Below are 19,888 nucleotides of genomic sequence, written 5' to 3'. Positions count from 1 at the left end.
GCATGGTCCTGTGATTACACACATCCGCGGTCCCCCACCGCGAGCATTAATCCGTCTGGTGATCCGGCCCGTCCCCACCCATTGGCGTCTCTCCGAGCTGCTCCCGTCTTGGCAGATGCTGCCGGGAGGAGGACTGACTGCATCGAGGGGAGAGGAGGGGGGATCTGCAGTGCTGCATCACCACACGGGTTTACTGCAGCAGAATAATACATTACAAGAGGTAAAAAAACACAGCCCATCATTCTGTCTGGAATCCGCTCCATGGATCCAAGTTAAGATGGAGGCGAACGAGCTCCGAGGAGCAACCTTTGTCCAGATGCCGAGGGCTGGGAAGAGGGGACAAAAGACCAGGGCAGGCATCATTGCGACCTTTGGTAACGCACGCAGGGCAGCTCCTCTGCCCCTCACCTCCTATCTCGATACCTGTGCGTCAGCCCTTTCCAAGAAGGCTGCGTTTTGCAATCGCTGGCAGACAACAAAGAGGCGCCTTTGCTCGGCTCCAAACCCACAGCCCTAAGGAAAACCAGGCTTTCAGTGCCTCTTCCCTCACGCTGGTTAATCATTTACTCCTTTCCATAAGGATTTTCAGCGGGGTTTTACAGTCCAACCGAAGCAGAGGAGACGAGGATGTGCGGGAGCCATTGGTGTCACCGAGCCCTTCCACCAGCACCCAGCTGTAAACACAGAGCCAGCGGCCCTTTCAGGGCAGGAAAGTTGCTGGATAATCACTGCTCCGACAAAGCCACGCTAATCCTGCTTTCAGACAAAGGGAAGGAATTCAGAACTTAAGTATTATCGGTTTATTCACTGCAGATCAAAGCACCTCTGTATTCAAGCAGCTGAAACGTCTCTGCACTCTTGGCATGGCTTCTTGGCATGTTTCTCTCCCTCTCCAGCCCTTCTTCCTCCTCCCCAGCTCTTCCTCCCATTGGGAAGCACAACCTCTTGTCAACACCAGGCCAGGCTGGTTCCTCCTCCCCAGGGGCAATGTGCGGCCCAGACACAGCCAAAGACCCCTCACCCTACACCCTGAACCCTCAGCGCCCTCCTGGCCTTCCTATTTCTAACCAGCCATTTCATCCCAGGTCCCTGCTCCAAACACTGACTCTTCTACACAGCTTCTGCTATTCCCAAGGGAAAGCATATTCTAAACAAAGGATGGACTGCGAGAAAGCCGACAGCTTTCAAACGAAATTCAACTGCAGTATAAGGAGAAGGATCTTTATGAGTTGGTACCTGTATGACAGGAAAAGGTAGGCTGAAACCAGGGGGGATTTTGGTATTTACTCAAACCAAATCCCAGTCTAACTCATGTTACCTCCCTGTTTCTCAGACTGAACTCCTCTCAGCACCTCTGATGACCTTTTTACCCAACCATTTTCACCCCACAGAATTCTGCAGGTCAGCTGCAGCCCAGTGCAAAAGACTTCGCTGTATTTCCACTGAGAAGCCAGCACAACTGCTTCAGAGACACTGCAAGATCAAAAACAACACAGGAGGGGTTTGTGCTTCTTCCTGCAGTACTGATTAAGAGCATGATCAGACAAGATGTCCTCATACAGCCCGACACTGGAATACATTGGGTTCAGTTGGACACCTTTAGCCATGCGAGCAGCAGGATGGCTTCTCCGTGCCACGCTCCAGCTCCTTCCTCCTGCGGTGTGATACGAGCCAGGCAAGCCCTGGCCTGCGCTACTCAGTGCAGCGCTCGCACAGCTTGAAGCTGCTCTGGGCCAATCCCATTCCTCTCCCTTTGTTGTGATTTCGTAACTACATAATGTGACCTGAAATAATACTTCTCCAGATGTCTGCGCCTTGCTCCTCCTTCCTAACCCTGATTCAGTCCAAACACCCCACGCTCGGGGCTCCTCTAGTCCTGCGTTTCCCCGCATGGTTCTGCTCCAGACACAGGGAAGCACAAGATGGGCAAACACTGAACCTGCCGTGAAGCAGTTGCCATCACCAGCACCACTGGGGTTTGCCACCAGGCTGCTGAAGTCTGTTCAACTCCATGACCATCAGCTCAAGACCACCAGGTCTTCTGCTACCACAGGCATTCACATCACCAGGGTTTAATAGTCACTGGGTTTAATATTAAAAGCCTCAGCCAGCAACACCGAGGAACCTGTGTCTTTACACTGGCATTATGAAAGAAGGAGGCACTGTGATCACAATGAGGGCACTGAGAAATAAAATACAGCCCCATCATTTATTTGCCATGAAGAATGCTTACATACATCTAAATTTCTTTTAGAAAGGGAATTTCACATCAACAGTGATACCAGACAGTATTTTACCACCTGAGCAGCCCAGGGAATTAGTCTGCTTCAAGTAATGCAGAGCATTCAGTTCTAACTCTGACTGTACCCTCACATGCCCAGCATGAAAGGAAGACTTAAGAGCTCGTAGATACAGAAGAATAAAGCAATTTAAGCAAAAAAACACCCCAAAATGCACAGATCACATTACTGGCCCTGGGTCCTGCCATAAACAAAGCAGCTGGTCTGTAGCAGACACCAAAACCAAACGCAGAGCATCACCAGCACAGGGCTGGGATGGAAACAATGCCAGTTAACTGCAATGTATCTGGACAGAAACAAGAAGCAGCATTCCAGCATCCTGGAAAACTATGCTTGAAGTCACCTTTAGCAAATGTAGGGACCTGTGAGGCGATGAAGCATAACACTCATCTCCGTAGGACAACCCCAGGGAGTTTGTCAAAGGGTATTTCCAATGCGCCAGGACAAATACATCAACACACACAGGGACACTGTTGGGGGGAGACCAAGAGCCCCATGATCCATGAACAAGTCAACACGACTTACAACCAAGGGCCTGATCCAGGGTCGGCTGCAGGCTGGAGCCTTCATTCCTAAGGGCACCGGAGCACATGGAACCAGCACACCAGCACACTCAGGACAGCAGAAATCAGTGCGGACACATCAGTTATATATACTGAGATTTGGAAACTGCCTACTCAGGATTGTGGTGGAGATCCTGTGGGTATTTACCCAACACACACAGACAGACCTGCCCTGCTCAAGAACCTGACAGCACCGTTTTGTAACCCTCCTCCAAACAGGTTTTAGTGACCAAACCCACGAGGACGGGGGTACTAGCACAAAGGCTGCAGCAATGCATGGACCACTTCCAGCAGCCTCCAGAGGAGAATCAATATACGGTATTGGCTTTCCTTATCTCCCTTCATCCAAAGGTCATCAACTCTCCTATTTTTCCAAGAGTCCCAAAGCCCTCTGCTCAGCCAGGCTGGTTGTCATCACTGCCAGCATATGGGGACAGGCTGCTCCTGTGCCTTGAGGAGCTCCTCCCTGGAGGATGTCCAGCCTTCCCGAACTGCTTTGCCCTTCAGGACTGCCTCCCAAGGGATGCTGTCAACCAAGATCCTAAAGAGGCCAACGTTTGCCCTCAGGCAGCCCAAGGCAAAGCTTTGGTTCTGCTGACCCTGCTTTTGGCTTCTCCAAGAACTGAAAACTTCATCAGAGGACCCTGCAGTCCTCTGTTCACAAACAGGTCCAGCAGGCACAATCCCTGGCTGGCTCCCTCACCAGCTGGGTCAGGAAGCTCTCTTTCACAGTGTAAGAACCTCCATGGCCATTTCCTTTCCAGCAGATACATGGTAAGTTGATGTCTCCCATGAGAAGAAGGGCCAGTGATTGTGTACGCTCTTACAGGGTATTTTGTCTGCTTTTTCCTCCTGGTTGGGTGGTCTAGAACGGATTCCCACCATGATCTCTACCTTGTTATACCCATTACAATCAGGTACCCCAATTGTACCCATAGACACTCGACCCCGTCATCACCATCATCAAGCCCTAGACCATTAAAACACTACTGAACTCACAGGGCTACCCCACCACCTCTGCCCCATTTGCTTATCCCTTCCAACCAATTTGTAGACATGCACTGCAGCTCTCCAGTTGTGCAAGTCATCCCATCACGCTTCCATGATGATGGGATGACTTGCCATCCTGCTGCCCAACAGCTTCCAGCTCCTCCTCGTTTCTGCCAGTGCTGCAGGCATTGGTGTAGATAAATTGCTGCTTCTGTAGCAAGAAGCCACCATGAGCGGCCAGGATGGAGCTCTGCATGATCACAAGCAGGAGAACTCCTCAGTAAATGATAAATCCCCACAATGCAAGGCTTTGAAAATCTTCACTTTCCCAAAGGCAGGCAGAATGAGAGCTCCTCGTATCACAAGGAGCGCTGGTTTCCAGCCATACCAAGAGCAGCCCTTGTGACAGCAGTGATTCAGAAACATGCCCTAATTACCCAGCTCCCATCATTTTCTAGATTGCAATCTGAGATGCTTTAAAACCTGTTTAGAGTGATCTTTACTGGCTCCGCGACCTTTGGGGGGAGAAAAACAGTGCTCTTCAGGGCATTCTTCACAGCTCTCCTCCTAGCAATAGGAGACCTTCAGGGAAACCTCAACATCCAGGGGCAGGAACGACGAACTGGGTTACAGAGCACAGCCTCAGCACGATGCTCACACCTCTCCCCAGATGACTCCACTGTTAGGCTGCGCAGGTCCCTTTAGCCCCCAGCAGCACACAGGACCCCTCCACTCCCAGCTACAACCAGGGGTTTTGTTAACAGAGACAGCACATGTCTCTGCCACGCACCGCAAACAGCCGGGGCTTTGTCTGCGCCCGTAATCCCTCCCAGAGAGATGACAAAGTAGGAAATCAAAAAGCGAGCACAGGCACATTCACTGCTGCTGCTGCTCCCCCTGGTATTTAAGCACAACACGCTCGGCCGATCAGATAGTCCTGGAGATAACTCCGGGCTGAAATAAGCGCTCGCTTCTTGCCTTACAGCTCAGCTGAACGCTCCATTTTAAGACACAGAGTAAGAGCTATTCCTAATTAAGACGTTTTATTTTTGCCTTTATTGCAAAGTCACCCTTTGGGTACTGCTGAGGGATTAATGCACAAATGAAATGATTATGTCCCAGCAGAGAGGGAACAGACAGCGTATTCAAAGCAGTTTATCCACGGCTGCTGCTGTGGGCAGCAACCTTCCCATAGCCAACACATGAGGTAATGCTTCTGCAATCCCCGTGACAAGAGTTTTGCCACAGATAAGCTCTTCTGGTGTGTACACATCAGGTGTAACCTGACTATTGGTACACCCCCTCCTCGAGGTACACACCAACACCCTCGCAACACCCAAAGGGAGCCCTAGCAACATTTCAGGGTGAAGATGACAGAGGGGAGACAAATCCACGCTTGGGACACTGGGATTACATCAGGCTGTATGAATAATGGAAGAGCCTCAGCTTGACCTCAGCACTCCACACAGCACCTCGCTGGGCCGCATTGCACATCCTCGCCCAAGCCAGCAGCTCCCTGCAACGTCAGGCAAGCCCAGCATTGCATCAGACCAGCCACGGGCCTCAAGGCTTCTTTGTCAGGAGGCAGATCCTGACCGAGCTGTAATGAAGGGCTGAACCCAAAATTCCCGAGGTGAAGCTGCCCGAGCGCAGCTGAGCCATACGAACCGCTTGTTCCCAATGCCAGGAAAGAGGCAGACCCTGGGGTATTAAGTCACTTTTCCCACCTGTCACTTCTGTACAATGAAGGACACTCACGGAACACCAGCAGCAGGGCCCATTGCTATACGTGCTGTTAAAAATATAGAAATCAAAGTGGCTTTGGGAGCAGAAATAATGAAGACTTATTTCTTATGGATGCATGTCTTGAGGTCGAATTCTCCGGCATCCAATAACTGCCAGTTCCCACTGCAGCTTTTCCCACGGTCAGGAACACCTCTCTCCCATGTGGATTCTTTAATGTCTAATAAGGGCTGCAGTCTCACTGCAGCTTCTCTCTCCACGGGGCCACTAATCAAGCCTCCCTCCTCTATTAAAACTGCTTGTTTTCACACAACTCAAAGGAACGTCTCATCTCCGAGACCATGAGCATCCCCTGCACCCTCAAGTTGAGCTCAAACTGGCTCACAGGTTCAAAATTGGTTCGGGAAGATGGATAGGCAAGGCAGGATCACACTGATTTTGCTCTCCCAAGCAGATCAGAATAAATACAACCACGTTTGAAGGCTGAAAAGGTTGGAAATCTGTAGAAACTCTACATGTTGGGCTGTGTTGTACCAAGTACAACGTGCTGCAATGCTTTATCCACCAACCTACGCAGATGCACGCTACCAGGTTGCTACATGCTACACACAGAGCCCATGAATTCCATCTCCAGGGCGGGTTTTTCTTCCAGCTCAAAGCATAATCCGCAGATTTACTTCAAAAATACCGGTGGCAATAGGCTCCATGAAGTGCTTTCTGCAGAGGAATTGCTCCAGCCTGTTCCTTTACACGCCTGATTTTAGGATTTGTTTGGATTCGGTTTAAGAACGTGCAGCATCACAACTGCAGGGGAATCTCTCGATTAATCAAGTTTTTCATTCTTACATAAAAGGGTAATTCCCCATCTCAGCTTTGCTGCTCCAAGCCCTGCTTTGCATGTATTCGGCAGCAGATGGAAGAAAATGCAGAGTCAGAACATTATGGTCTCCCTGCCATGCTGCAGAGCGCTCTCAATACGTTATCATCTCCAGGCTTTGTGAGTCTTGCTGCTCCCTGGTTCCAAAGAAACACAAACTTTACAATCTCCTCTCCAAGGTTTTGCACATTCTCCAGAAAACAGCACCCCAGTGGAAATAAAGAGACTGCCTGAAGTCTCTTAGATCATCCCAAGTGGTGGGATTGCTCCTTCTCCCCTGAACCACAGCTCGGTTTGCACAAGCAACCAGCTTCAATTCAGGCTGGACAGCTTGAAATCCATTTCTAACGGAAAGCAGTCACGGATTCAAGGACTTGCAGTCAAATCAGCAACCCCAAAAGCTCACCTGCTCCTGAAAGGTTACAATCTTGAAACCAGGGAGGACAAAAAAAGTCCCATCACCGTAGAATGGTTTGGGTTGGAAGGGACCTTAACGTTCCTCCAGCTCCAACCCCTGCCACAGGCAGGGACACCTTCCACTGGAGCAGCTTGCTCCAAGCCCCTGTGTCCAACCTGGCCTTGAACACTGCCAGGGATGGGGCAGCCACAGCTTCTCTGGGCACCCTGTGCCAGCGCCTCAGCACCCTCCCAGGGAAGAGCTTCTGCCTAAGAGCTCATCTCAGTCTCCCCTCTGGCAGGTTCAAGCCATTCCCCTTGGCCTGTCCCTACAGCCCCTGATGAAGACTCCTGCAAACAAAGCCAGTTCCCATCCGGTCCAGCCCCCTCCATGGCTTCATCCCTGTGCTCCTGCTGGCACTGCTCCTGCCCTGCCACAGGCTCCCAGCTCCAGATGTGCAAATGTTATTTTGCTGCTCCGTGACTCACCGCTCCCATCGCCCTGGAGAAAGTGCTTGTTGCTGTGACTAACCCAGCTGGCAGTGCAAGGCCCGGCGCGAGCCGTGTGTCAGCCCAAGGAAGCCACTACTCCTGCTGACGGGCACCACGCGGGTGCTCTGTCTGCAGGGACTACCTGTGCTCTGGGCGCTTTCTCCATCGGGAAGAGCATGAAACCTTCCTTACACAGCCGGACTTTAATGGCTTTCCTTGTGATGCAACTCCAGGTTTGCCAAAGCCGAGCTGCAAACAGGTTCCTTGAACGTCACTGCAGTGAGGGGTGATGTTTCTCACTTTGTTTTTAGGAACTGACCTAAAGGAGGCCTCACAACAGTGAAGAATTCAGCAGCTCCTTCTCTTGAGGTACCAGCAGACCAACGGGGCTCCTTGCAGGACACAGCCACATACACTGCACCATCCACAGCACAACCGGGAACGTCACCATAACCGCCAGGAAAGCTGCTCCCTCATTAAAGGTGATCAGCTTCACCTTTAAATGCTTGGTTTCAAACATCACTCTGGCCTGAGCTAGGCAAGAGCATGAACTGCCAGCACAACCATGGGACTGGAATCCCTGACTGGAGCTAGAGGAAGAGCTGCTTCCTGAGCTCAACTACTGCCAAAGCCTGGCAGATCTCACCATACTCACAACCAGTGCAGCCTCTGCTCTACGATTCTATGATCTACAGCACCAGTGCTGAAGCTGGGCTTATTTTTAAAACATCTCTGCTTCCAACGAGTTGCCTCAGAGTTACAGAAAGACCAAAGGGTTATTTAGATATTGATTACAACATGGTTCCTGTGTGGAGCACTGGTTCCTGCGTGGAGCATTCGCTGCCTCGATGCACACTGAGCTGCCTTTCCAAGAGCATCATCTCACACACAGCCCCTGAAGTTAAATCAGATGTTGAGTACACAGACAAGGGAGATACTTGTCCATCCTGAGCTTTTATTCTCCTCACAGTCAGGATGCTAATGAGGCCGGAAGACCGTTTTCCTCCACAAACTACTCCTTTAACCAAACAACGTGGCAATTTATTTTTCTTACTTTGCCCTATTAACTGTTACAGGTCACCCACAGCTGCCACAGGGAGCCTGTGGAGGGAACGTTTCAATAAGCCTCTGTGTGCTTCCTGGCAGGCATTGCTGGTAATGGGGATGGAGGCAGAGGGACCACAGCTCGGGGCTTTGTGCTGCACGGAAGCAGCAAGCATCTCACCACAGGCACGTACACCACAGTTGGGGAGCACTGTGACAAGGACACTGAGTTATCCTCAATGAATCCTACGGACAGAAAACAGAGCCAGTTCAGTCTGTGCTTGGGGAGAAGCTGAAGGTGATTCACCATTTGCTAAGAGACAAAACTACTGATTCACCAGCCTGCAGCAGGCTTTTCACTGAGCTAAAAGATCATTTCAGATGCAGCTTTGACCAGGCACCTGACCACCTCCGTGACAAGAACTTGGTTGGAAGCCAGCTCCCATTTCCATCAGGGGATAACCAAAGACAGACAAGCTCTTCCATTTGGATAGAGCGATATCCAGGAGGAACACACACCCAAGGCTATGGAGAGAGCTGTTGGTATCCAACAGACAGCAATGCACACCATCTATTCCAGCTCCTTCTAGAGATGTTTGGACTGAGCTGGCTTTTCAGTGTTGAGATGACAGCACATTCAGGACATTCTGAACCAGATTTGGAAGCTCCCACTTCAGATCCAAGTGTGTTTAAAAAAAAAAAAGCAGAAGTGCTTTCAATTTTAAGCTGCTCAAGCTCCATTAAAAAGGGGAAGAGAAAGGAGGCAAAAAAGGTCCCTTTTGTTCTTAAAAGGCACCTGAGTATATACAGAAGGAGTCATTAAGACAGACTGCTGCTGCTCTCCCATGATGAGTGTGTCTGAGTGGAAAATTGATGTTTCTTCCACATCCGATTCTGCTGCATTTTCACCCAAATCATCACAAAATGCCTGGACCTGGCACAAGGTGTGAATATACAAACTGCAGCCCGGAGCCAGCCGCATGCAGCACTGCAGGGCACGCTTCTGAAGACTCCAGCCCGAGAAGGACCTTTGTAAATGCTCCGTTGTTGTTTTAACCCAGTTCAGAGAGGCTGCCTCCATACCCACTCCATCCTGCACCAGATCGGCTGCAGCAGGCCCTGGAACACATCCTGGTGTATTTATGACAGCCTGTGACAATGTTTATTCTTTTACCAAAAGATGTTATCTTCACAGGGCAGATTTTACAGATCACACGGGACCATTACGGGGTGTTCACAGGTTAAACAATAACTATGGAAATGCAGAAAGCAGTGGCTGTGCTGCAGTCACCGTGCAGAAGCCATCAGCATGTCTTCATATATTACTGCAGAAAAGCCTTGGAGATGGCTTTTCAGGCTCAAGGAGACCAGAGATGCCATCATTCACCAGGCAGACAGCAAGGAAAACCTCCAGCTGAGGCTGCTACCGCAGGGTGTACCATCACGAGGTGGGAAAACACTGATTTATCGGCTTGGGCAACAAGAAAAAGGCAGCTTTTGTGTGATTTTCATTAACTCTTTGAGCAGTCTTCAGGACACGACAGACTGATGCAAGGGCAAGCAGCAAGGCTGGCTGTGCACTGTGAATTTCCATCTTCAGGCTCATATTCCTCCCACGAGACTGCTAAATTGGCATGTCGAGGATGCAGCTCAGCTCCGAATCTTATTATGGAGAGTAATCATATTTTCTAGTTTATTCCCCAGTTCATTGTTTAGGAATGTTGGCCTTGGCAGCCTTTGGTTCCAGGGCGTTCTCAGACCTCCGCAAGTTCACTGAACTTCATCAAGAACACATGCAAAATATCTCACAAGTGCTTATTTTTGGGAGCTACCCAACCCAGAACGCACCCACCCCAGCCCCAGCTCAACAGCTCGCACCTCGGCTGCCAGCACCAACCCGGAGACCTTCAGCACTCCCAAACCAGCCAAGAGGGGGGGACCCTCAGCCCCATCCCTTCCCAAACACCTTCTGGAGCCTGTTTTGATGCCTGTTGTTTCTCAGGTGCATGTTCATGCACACATGCGTCTCTTCCTCTTCTTCACAAGCTGACAGCAGTGTGAAACCACCCAACAGCAGGACAGCCTGTGGTTGTGACACATCAGCTCAGGGAAACAGAACTCCTGAGGAGCGCCGGGCTCCTCCTGACTCACTGACAGATCCAAAACCTGCAGCCTGCCCTCTCCCCATTTGGATATTTACTTCCTTTTCTATGGAAAGCCACCGAGCGCCTCTTTGCCCTCAGTGAAGACGAGGACCTAATTTTGGACATACCTCAGACAGCAGTAAGGTCATGTGCTGGAGAACTTGGCATCATTTGCTGTCCTCTGAGGAGCAAGGAGGGGAAAAAACAGCCAACAAGGCTACCACAAAGCAAATTCAAGCCTTTTCTCACTCCCTGTCCTAACTTGCTGACTGGATTTAGCACCTCCATAGGCCTCGCAAGGGCTGGTAAGTCCTCAACACACGAGTCTGCCTTCAGCACTAGGATTAAATCCCGGTTGTGCCAGAGGAATTTAGAGGAAGGGGAAGAAACACCAAAAGCCAACATCACTTTAGAGCAGCTCAGTGACAACAGAAGCTGTTCTCATCAAATCACAAACACGCACAGCCAGGACCTTTGAAGAGACTTCAGAGAAGAAACCATGCCAGGAAGGCTCAGCAGATGACAGAGTTTTGTAACTGAGTGACATCAGCTTATCTTTGTAACGCAGCTCAGCGTATAAAAATGCTCCATAGAAGCTTAGTCCAAATCTAGGCTCTTTGTGGCTTTTCATTAAGTTTCTTTGAAAGAATTATATAGGCATCTCCTGGGCCAGCGTGGCGTCAGCAAGCTGCCACCTCAGGTGCCTGCGAGAGCAGAGCCAGAGCAGCCAGAGGATTCATGAACCTTCAACATGAATCAGTCATGGGGGAAGAAGTAGGTGGCTGCAGACAAACACAGCTCAGCGACACCCCCAGAACACCACGGGGGTGATGCTGCTGCTTTACCGTGACTCAATATTAGAAATAGAGTTATTATGGGAGATGTAGTGGAAAACAAAGACGAGAGCCACTACCAGAACCAGCACCACCATCTCCTCAAGCAGCCACCCAACTGATGAACCTACCACCAGCGCCAGGCTGACCTCCACCAGGAACCAACCAAGACCTGAGACAGGAGGACTCGCCTCGTGTCTTCCACACCTTTCTTTCCCTTCCAGTTCAGGGCAATGGATTAAATCCCTTTATTAAAGCCCTAATCCCCCAACCAAATGTCCTCCCATGATCTTCTTGGGGTTCATGCTCTGCAGAGCTAAGATTACATTACTTGAGAGATTTGTGAAACACAGCACAAATAAATCCTGACGCTGCCCCCTTCTAGACATCACATCTGCAAAGCACCAGCGTAAATGTTCCCTTCCCCCTCCCTTCAAAGGCTGGAACTTAATCTGTGAAAACGCAACCACATCAAAATGATACAAACCAAGACAGGCACAGGAATAGTTCATTCTGTCACCTGACTTCTGTATCTTCCTAAAATAACAATAACAACCTGCACAGAGATCTCTATATGCAAAGCTGATGTAGTGCAACCATTCATGTGCTTGCATCCCAAGTGATATCCAAGAACTATTTCACTCCTCTATAAGCAATAAAAGCCTCAGAATGGATCAGAGAAGAACAAGAGCACTGCTCCCGCTGACCGCAGCCTGTTCTCATGGACAGGCACTGCAGGACCTGCTGGTGTCCAACGTGGGGAAAGGCACCAGCAGGAACAGCCACCATCCTAGAGCAGCACAGAGGGTTTTCCTTCTGGGTGCTCTAAGCCAGCACACAGCCGCAATCCTCACTCTTCCCGCACACAACCCATGGAGGAGCTGATCACAGCCCCTCTACTCCACCTTAGTCCTTAGGGATGATGTAGGGAGCAGAAAGCGCAGAGGTTTCACTCTCCCAGGCTGAATTTACACTCCCAGGCATCAGACAAGGCATTTCCATGTAAACTGACCAAGAGTGCTCTGGAAGTTAGCGAAAACAAACACACACTCAGCTGTCTGCAGAGCAACTCCTGCATGGGAAATGCAACCCACAGAAGGCATCTCCTCATCTCTCCTATGCCTCTCCTCGAACACAGGAATCAGAACAAGGTGAAACCACACAGCCCAAAAACCTCCTGTGCAGTTGTCTTCTCCAAGATGGAGCTGATCCACAATTTATTTCTCATGATTTCAAAGGAGCACATTTGTTTCCTGGAATCCAGAGCTTCTCCTGGACTCGGCTGCCACTGTGAATGTCTCAATTCTCCCACAGAACAGGAGCTGGCATTCCAAAGTCACATGCTTCATAATTAAGAGGCTTTTACTCCTCTTTGCCCTTTAAAACACCAATAAAGGGATAAAGCCACGTTCTTTCAGATAACTGGAAGAAAACATAGAGGGAAAAACAAGCCATGGAAGGCCACAGTGTGCTGGGGACAACTGTTACTATATTTAGTCCCCTTGCTCTGCAAAGCTGCTGAGCATCTGGTTCAATGATGGTGATGACTCTTTCCCCTGCTAGTCAAGACAGCATTGATGGGGTGAACCCACCGCTCCCCTGAGCACCCAGGCCCCTTCCCCACATCCTCACACAGATTTGCTGCTTATTCCATCTGAGCAGCAGATTTCCAGTCCCAGCTTTCCTATTTGGGAATGCCTTAGGAACTCAGCTGAAAGTGAACAGACTGCATTAGGAGGAAGGTTTTAAGAGGGAGTATCTGGGTACAGAACTGAAAGGCTGGAACAATCTCAACTTGTTAAAATGCACAAAAAGTCAGGGTTTTGTTGGGGGTTTTCTTTGCAATTCCCTTTACTATGGAGACTGGAAAAAGGGGGTTTTAAGAAAAAAAAAAAACAACAACATTGTTCACATAAGCTGGTGCTTCTTGAGACCAGCTTCAATATTCTCTAGTTAGGATTCATAGGCAAAAGGTGTTATTTCAATTCACACTCAACAAAACCAATCAGGAGCGCTCTGCAAAACCCAAAATACACTTTGAGAACACCTCTTCCATCTTAATTCATCCCTTAAGAGAACAGTGAGACTGGGAACCACTGGGAACTCACCAGTTCCCACAGTAACCGGTTCACTGAGGTGGGGGGAGAAGCAGCGACCCCCTCGCACTGGATATGCCTGTTGGGGTTTGAGGTTTTGGAGTCTTTTTTGCTGCTTTACACACAAAATGGTTGTGTTTCTCCAACGTACCCCTAGCAGAGGCTGTGCAGCAGCAGGACCGCTTGCCGAGAGGGTTTAATATGGACGTGACGGTGTTTCCCAAGGAAAGGGGAAAAGCAAACACTGCCGTGGGTTGGACAGAGGCTTTGGGGGTAGCACAGAATTCCCGGCTGCAATTCCCCAAACCCTTCCTCCCGCTCGCTCCTCACCCTACTCCCAGGCTGGGGGATGGGTGGGAACTGGGATTTGCCAAGCCCAGCTCCATCCGAAATGACTTTCTCTCCAAACTAAACCATCCTTTCCAAGGAGGGAGCCTCCCGCATCCCACCCCGGCGCTCAGAGGCAGCCGCCTTCCCTATGGATATACCCCCCCCCCGCCACGCAATCCTTGTGTAACGTGTCCCTTCCCCCCAGCGAGGACCAGCATACAAAGGAAGCCTTGCTCCATTGTCCACCTACAGCACCTACGCACTGAGCCCGCAACCACACTCAACCTTCACCCCAAGCCCCTTCTACACCCACAAACGTCGAGGTGTCGGCACCCCCAAAAGCGCTACACAGCCGAGGTGTCATTCCCCCCCCTGCACCCACAGCCGAGCCACGGGAAGCGTTATTTTATCCGTGTTTACTTGCACGAGATCAGCCTCCTCCGAACACACTAATCCCCGTTCAAAAGCAGTATGGGACAGGCAGTGAGAAACGGCAGGAACAGGGGGGTTGCCTGGCTGCAAATCCCCTTCCCAAGCCTCCGACTGAAACTCGGGAAGGTAAAAACAACCATAAAGAAAAAAAAAAAGGGAATTCACAATTCAGCGCCTGCCATTTTTTCCCATCCATCTCCAAGCAACAGTACCATAGCAACTTTTTTCCCCTGCTTCGATACATCTTACAAAAGGAGAAGACCTGGACAAAACCAAGACCCAGGAATGTCACATTCCCACTTTCCAATGCCTATTCCTTCAGTCAGCCGTGCCTGGAATCAACCCAACAACCCCAGAGCGGGTTTTTCACCCCCAAAACCCTTGTCTTTGTATAACGCTGGGTCACGTCACCTGCCCTGATGGACAAAACAAACCGCGCCGAGCACTGAACCACGGCCCCGTGGTGTGGGTTTAGGGGGAGAATAAAAGGACAAGCTCCGTTAAACCAGGGCAATCCCGAGTGCTGGTGATGCCGGGATGGAGCTCTGCTGCTGCAGATGCAGCCCAGGAGGGTGAAGGAGACCCCGGGGGTGCCTCCATGCACCCATCACCTCAACCGGGTCCCCATCACCATTTTGGGCGCTGTGAGGATGGGGGACGAGCAGGAGCCGGGACCTTCCTTCCCCCTCAGTGTCACCGCATCTATTTTTCCCATGGTGACTCATTATTAAGGACGCGCCGTCATTTTTCCAACGCAGAAAGATTAAAGGAAGCTTTAAAATCCTTTTCCTTTAGTGGGGTGTGTGTATATGCGTGTGTAACAGCCCTGCTGGAGCACCATGAGCTGAGCAACCACCCCGGGGCTCTTGACCTTCTTTTTCCCCTAAAATGATGATGAAAAATAAAAAGATTCCATCAACTTTGTGCATTTCCCGAAGAAAAAGGTGTTGCTGAGGCAGCGGGGGAGAAGCTGCTGCCTCCTCCTCTTCTTCCTCCTCCTCCTTGCATGAAAAGACACGGGGAGGAGGAAAAAAAACACAACCATGCAAACAGCTACTACTTCCTTATGAGCAGGATTAACCTCGGCGACAACAACAACAAAAAATGGGAAAAAGAAACCCGAAAAAAGCCACGATATCGTCAGGAGTCCGGAGCGCTTCCCGCGGGCAGGAATCCCGTGTTTTCCTCATGGGGATCGGTGTGATTTGGGGGGGGGATTTAAGTCACGTTTTCGCTGCTGCAGCCGCTTCGGTTCCCAGCACTCGCTACGGGACACACACACACACACACGCAGCATCCTCATGGCTCCAAGGCGGAGGAAAAACACGGCAAAAAGGCGGGGAAACGACGAGACAAAACTCCAAACGTTGGCTCAGGGTGGAAAACGACGGTTAGAAAAGCAAGATGGCCAAGCTGGGGCTGCCTCCGGCACCGCGCACCCCTCGCTACGAGATCCACTCCGGGCGCAGCTCCCACACGCGGCTCCTTCTCCTGCGCCTTGCGCTCCGCCGTCGGTGCTGTTATGACCGGTGTTATCACACGGCGACGATGCTCCCGGGCCCGTGCACGCCGCCGTCCCTCTGCGGACGCTCCTCGCCATGGCGCGGGGTTATTTACAGCGATTTCGTTTCCCTGCTGCTCCCCGCAGGCCGCGGCAGCCCCGTTCCCCGCTCCCTCCCCGCTATTTCCATCTCTGACGGCCGCTTTCACCCTCATTTTCCTCACAGCGAGGGCCGGGGCAGCCGCGGACACCGACCCGAAGGCGCGGGAAGGCCCCTCCGGAGCCTCCTTTCTCCCCCCCCCCGCTCTCCGCACTCACCGCTTGAAGTGCTCGATGATCTTCTCCTCACGCACGTTCTCCGGCAGGTTGCCCACCCAGAGGTGCCTGGTTTCCCGCACCATGCTGCGCGGCGCGGGGCGAGCCCGCCGCCCCTGCCCCGGCTCGCTGCCGCCTCTCCCCGCGCAGCGCTGCCGGCCGCCGCTCGCTGCCCGCCGCCGCCGCCACCTCCTCCTCCTCCGCCGCCTCCTCCTCCTCCTCCTCCCCGCCGCCCTCCGCCTCTTCCGCCGCGGGGCCCTGCCGCCCTCAGCGCCGCCGGCTGCCTCCCCCCGCGGCGGACGACACCATCCCCTGCGGGGGGGCCCCCTGGCTGCCGGGCCGCGGGCTCCCCCTCCGCCGAGGGTTTTCTTCCTCGCTGCCTCCCCCCGCCGCGGCCCTCGCTCGCTCGCTCCCGCTTCCTCCTCCTCCTCCTCCTCCTCCGTCAGCGGCAGCGCGGCTCCAACCCCAGCCCCCCCCCCCTTCTCCTCCCCCCCCCCCCCGCTCCTTGCCCCGCGCACGCGCACTGCCCCCCCCCCCCCCACGGGCGCGCGCCTCGGGACTGCCGGCGGGGGTTGAGCGCGGGCGCGCAACGTCCCGCCCTCGAGAGCGGGGGGAGTGCGCGTGCGCGGCGGCGCGAGCGGGTGAGGGACGGGGGAAGGAGGTTGCGATGGGAAACGTGGGGGGGGGGGGCAATGAGAAAACGGGGTGGATTGGCAAAATCAAGGGGTTGTGCTGTAAAAAACGGGGTAAAGGGGGGGCTTGCAAAGGGGGGGCGAAAAGTTAAGGGTGCGGTGCGAAAACGAAGGGTGAACTGCAAAAAACGGGGTGAATTGGGAGAAATAAAGGGGGCACTGCGAGAAACGGGGTGGTATACAGAGAATGAAGGGGGCTGTGCTGCAAGTGTAAAGGGGTGGGTTGAAAAGGGGGGCACTGCAGAAAATAAAGGGGGTGCAATGCAAAAAGAAGGGTGTTATGCAAGAAATAAAGGGGGGCTGCACTGCAAAACATAAAGGGGTGAATTGCAAACAGTAAATGGGGTGCATAGCAAAATATAAAGGGGGTGCAGTGCAAAACTAGATGTATTGCAAAAAATGGGGTGCTGTGCAAGAAGTAAAGGGGGTACATTGCAAAATAAGGGGGACACTGCAAAAAAAAAGGGGTGGTACACAGAAAATAAAGGGGGTTGTATTGCAAGGGGGGGCACTGCAAAAATAAAAGGGGCTATTGCAAAAAGTAGGGTGCTGTGTAATAAAGGGAGTGCTGTGCAAAACAAAGAAGTGCATTGCAAAAAATAGTGGGAGACACTGCCAAAAATGAAGGGGGTACATTGCCAAAAATAAAGGGGTGCACTGCAAAAAGCCTGCCCTGATATGCAGATAGACTCCAGAATGGGAAGGCCGTGGGAATTCTTATTGGGAGGATTCAGCTGCACGTCCTTGAACCCCTTCTCCACCCACCATGGCTCTGTGATTAAAGATGGGGTGAAGGAAACGCTTGTGAATATGGCGCTGCTCAATGGGAGACTCTGCAATGGGGCAGAAGAGTTTTCAGCCCAAAGGGTCTTGTTTTCTAGCATATCCGGCAGAAGCTCTTCCCTGTGAGGGTGCTGAGGCGCTGGCACAGGGTGCCCAGAGAAGCTGTGGCTGCCCCATCCCTGGCAGTGTTCAAGGCCAGGTTGGACACAGGGGCTTGGAGCAAGCTGCTCTAGTGGAAGGGATCCCTGCCTGTCGCAGGGGTTGGAGCTGGGTGAGCTTTAAGGTCCCTTCCAACCCAAACTACTCTGTGCTTCTATGTGCCGCTGTACAGATAAAACCACCCATTTCTACACCCTAAATTGAACATACCCAACCAGTTGCCACCATGTGACACCACACAGCTTGAGGTCAGGATAAAACACACCCATGGCCACAACAGTATTTTTTTTGAAGCCCATTAGCAGTTTTCAGCTCAGAATACCAATATTCCCCCATTTTCCTTGGCCAAAACCTCCCAACAGCACTTTTCTATCAATTCAAACCATGTTTTCTTGTCAGGGTCCCCTCCAGTCTGGCCAGACCCCTCCCAAGGACCACTGTAACCTCCTGGCAACAAGTCCACCTTGACAAGTGGTCAAAGTCATTGCAATATCAGTGCTTTAACAAACACTGCTCTCCTGATTTAATCAGGCCTCTGACGCACGTCAACATGAGCGCTATCCCCAACCCCTCAACCACGAGCCCATCCCAAACCAGCCCCGTGCCTCAGTTTCCCCAGCGATGATGGGTGTTAGCTGCTCCACCAAAGCACGATCTACTGATGAGCCTAACCTAAAACCAATGAATCTTTGCACACAAACCATCTATTATTTAAAACTTGTGATGGAGCCACGTACACACGTGTAGCGGTTGCTACATGTCCAGATCTTCAACAGGCTCTACAGGCACCCATCTGGGAGGGGAAGAAACCTAAACCACACACCAAATGGCTTTTCTATGCTGATTTTTTCCCTCCCTGCCAGGGTGGCACCTCTAAGGGACATGAGGAAACTGCGTCAGCTCCCAGGTCTCTCAAGGAACCTCAGGCAAGGTCCGAGAGGGATGCCCATGGACTGGAAGCTGTCGCAAGCAAAGCTGTCAGCTCTGCTGACAGGAGGGACGCAGTTGAAATTAGCTCTTCCTGGGCTCTGCCTATGCTAGAGCCAATTGGAAGAGGAGCACAAAGCCTAGCTGGTGACACAGATAAAGCTCTGGAACATCTCAGTACTTCTGAAATGCTTTGAAGGGGAAACAGTTCCAGTTACAACACTGGGATGTTGCTGTAACAACTCATTGGAAGACTTTAAAGAACACAGACCCAGGCTGGAGACCAGCATGGGCAGAACCATCCACCCAGCAAAAGGCACCTCCCTGATGAAGGACTGCTCCTACATGGCAGCTGCCAACACTGCCACAAGCAACACCACAATGAGCATCCAGGGGCAAGGCACGGACACTCATCCCCATGTGCCACCCATCCTAGGGGGGCAGAGAGTTTAGGACAAGGGGACTCCAGCAGCTCTCCAATGCCCAACAGCCTTCGGTACACACAAGAGCCTGGCACACCTTGAGGAGCAACATGAATTACTCCTGTGGGTGTAGCCGAGAACCCAGCTATCTCCGGACATCTCAGTCAACCCCGTAGTGAAAACATTGGGACGTTTCTTATCGGCAGTTGGAGAGGATTAAAGCACCAGGCTATATATTAATGAGGTTATAAACCCATCTCAGCTTGAACGCCGTGTTCACGGCAAGAAAATCAAAGCAAGAACAGGGCAGATCAAAAGAGAACCATTAAAGGCATGAAAAAATGGGGCTGCCTTATAAAGAACTAGTAAAGTTAGCGGCAACCAGTTTGGAGGAGAGAAAAAGGGGCAGGAGAATCAGAAAACATCCTTGGGGTCCGCAGACTATAGTAGAGACAGCCTCCCTTCGAGGACAGAACACCAAACACCAGAGAAAAGGCAAGTATCTATGTTCTGAACGAGCAGCATCTTACCCGTGCAGCACAGCTCATTGCCACATGTCACCAGGACGGCTTGCCCAACACTTCAAAAGCAAAGATTAGATACCAACAAGGACAGCAATGGGAGCTCCATGTGCCAAGAGTGTAACTCCTTACACTGGGTCCTAGCGTAGCAATTACTCTGTGGAGCACAGCTGGAGTCAAGAAGGAAGGCATTTACACCTCTCTCCATAGCTGGGGACATGGACAGTGACATCCAGCATGGATTAGAGCAGTCACATTAGTGACACACAGCAACCATCCCCAACAGCATCCAGTGCACATCCCACTTGCTTTGTTTTTTACTGGAAAA

At 51.6% G+C, this 19,888-nt stretch overlaps 1 protein-coding gene across 2 annotated transcripts in view; it reads right to left on the bottom strand.

Annotated features, from left to right (window-relative positions):
• The window catches only part of SPEN (spen family transcriptional repressor), a 66,429-nt gene extending 50,180 nt beyond the window's left edge, over positions 1-16,249 (bottom strand). For both annotated transcript variants that reach the window (XM_062634667.1, XM_062634668.1), the window contains exon 1: positions 16,060-16,249. In XM_062634667.1, the coding sequence (XP_062490651.1) occupies positions 16,060-16,142 (83 nt within the window). In that variant the 5' untranslated portion in view covers positions 16,143-16,249. The remainder of the gene's footprint in view (positions 1-16,059) is intronic.
• Between the last annotated feature and the right edge of the window lie 3,639 nt (positions 16,250-19,888).

Source organism: Pezoporus occidentalis, unplaced genomic scaffold (genome assembly GCF_034315485.1).
Source record: "Pezoporus occidentalis ecotype Australia unplaced genomic scaffold, CSIRO_AGI_Poc_V1 ctg435, whole genome shotgun sequence".
Classification (NCBI taxonomy): domain Eukaryota; kingdom Metazoa; phylum Chordata; class Aves; order Psittaciformes; family Psittacidae; genus Pezoporus; species Pezoporus occidentalis.
This window is presented reverse-complemented; position numbering and strand designations above follow the sequence as displayed.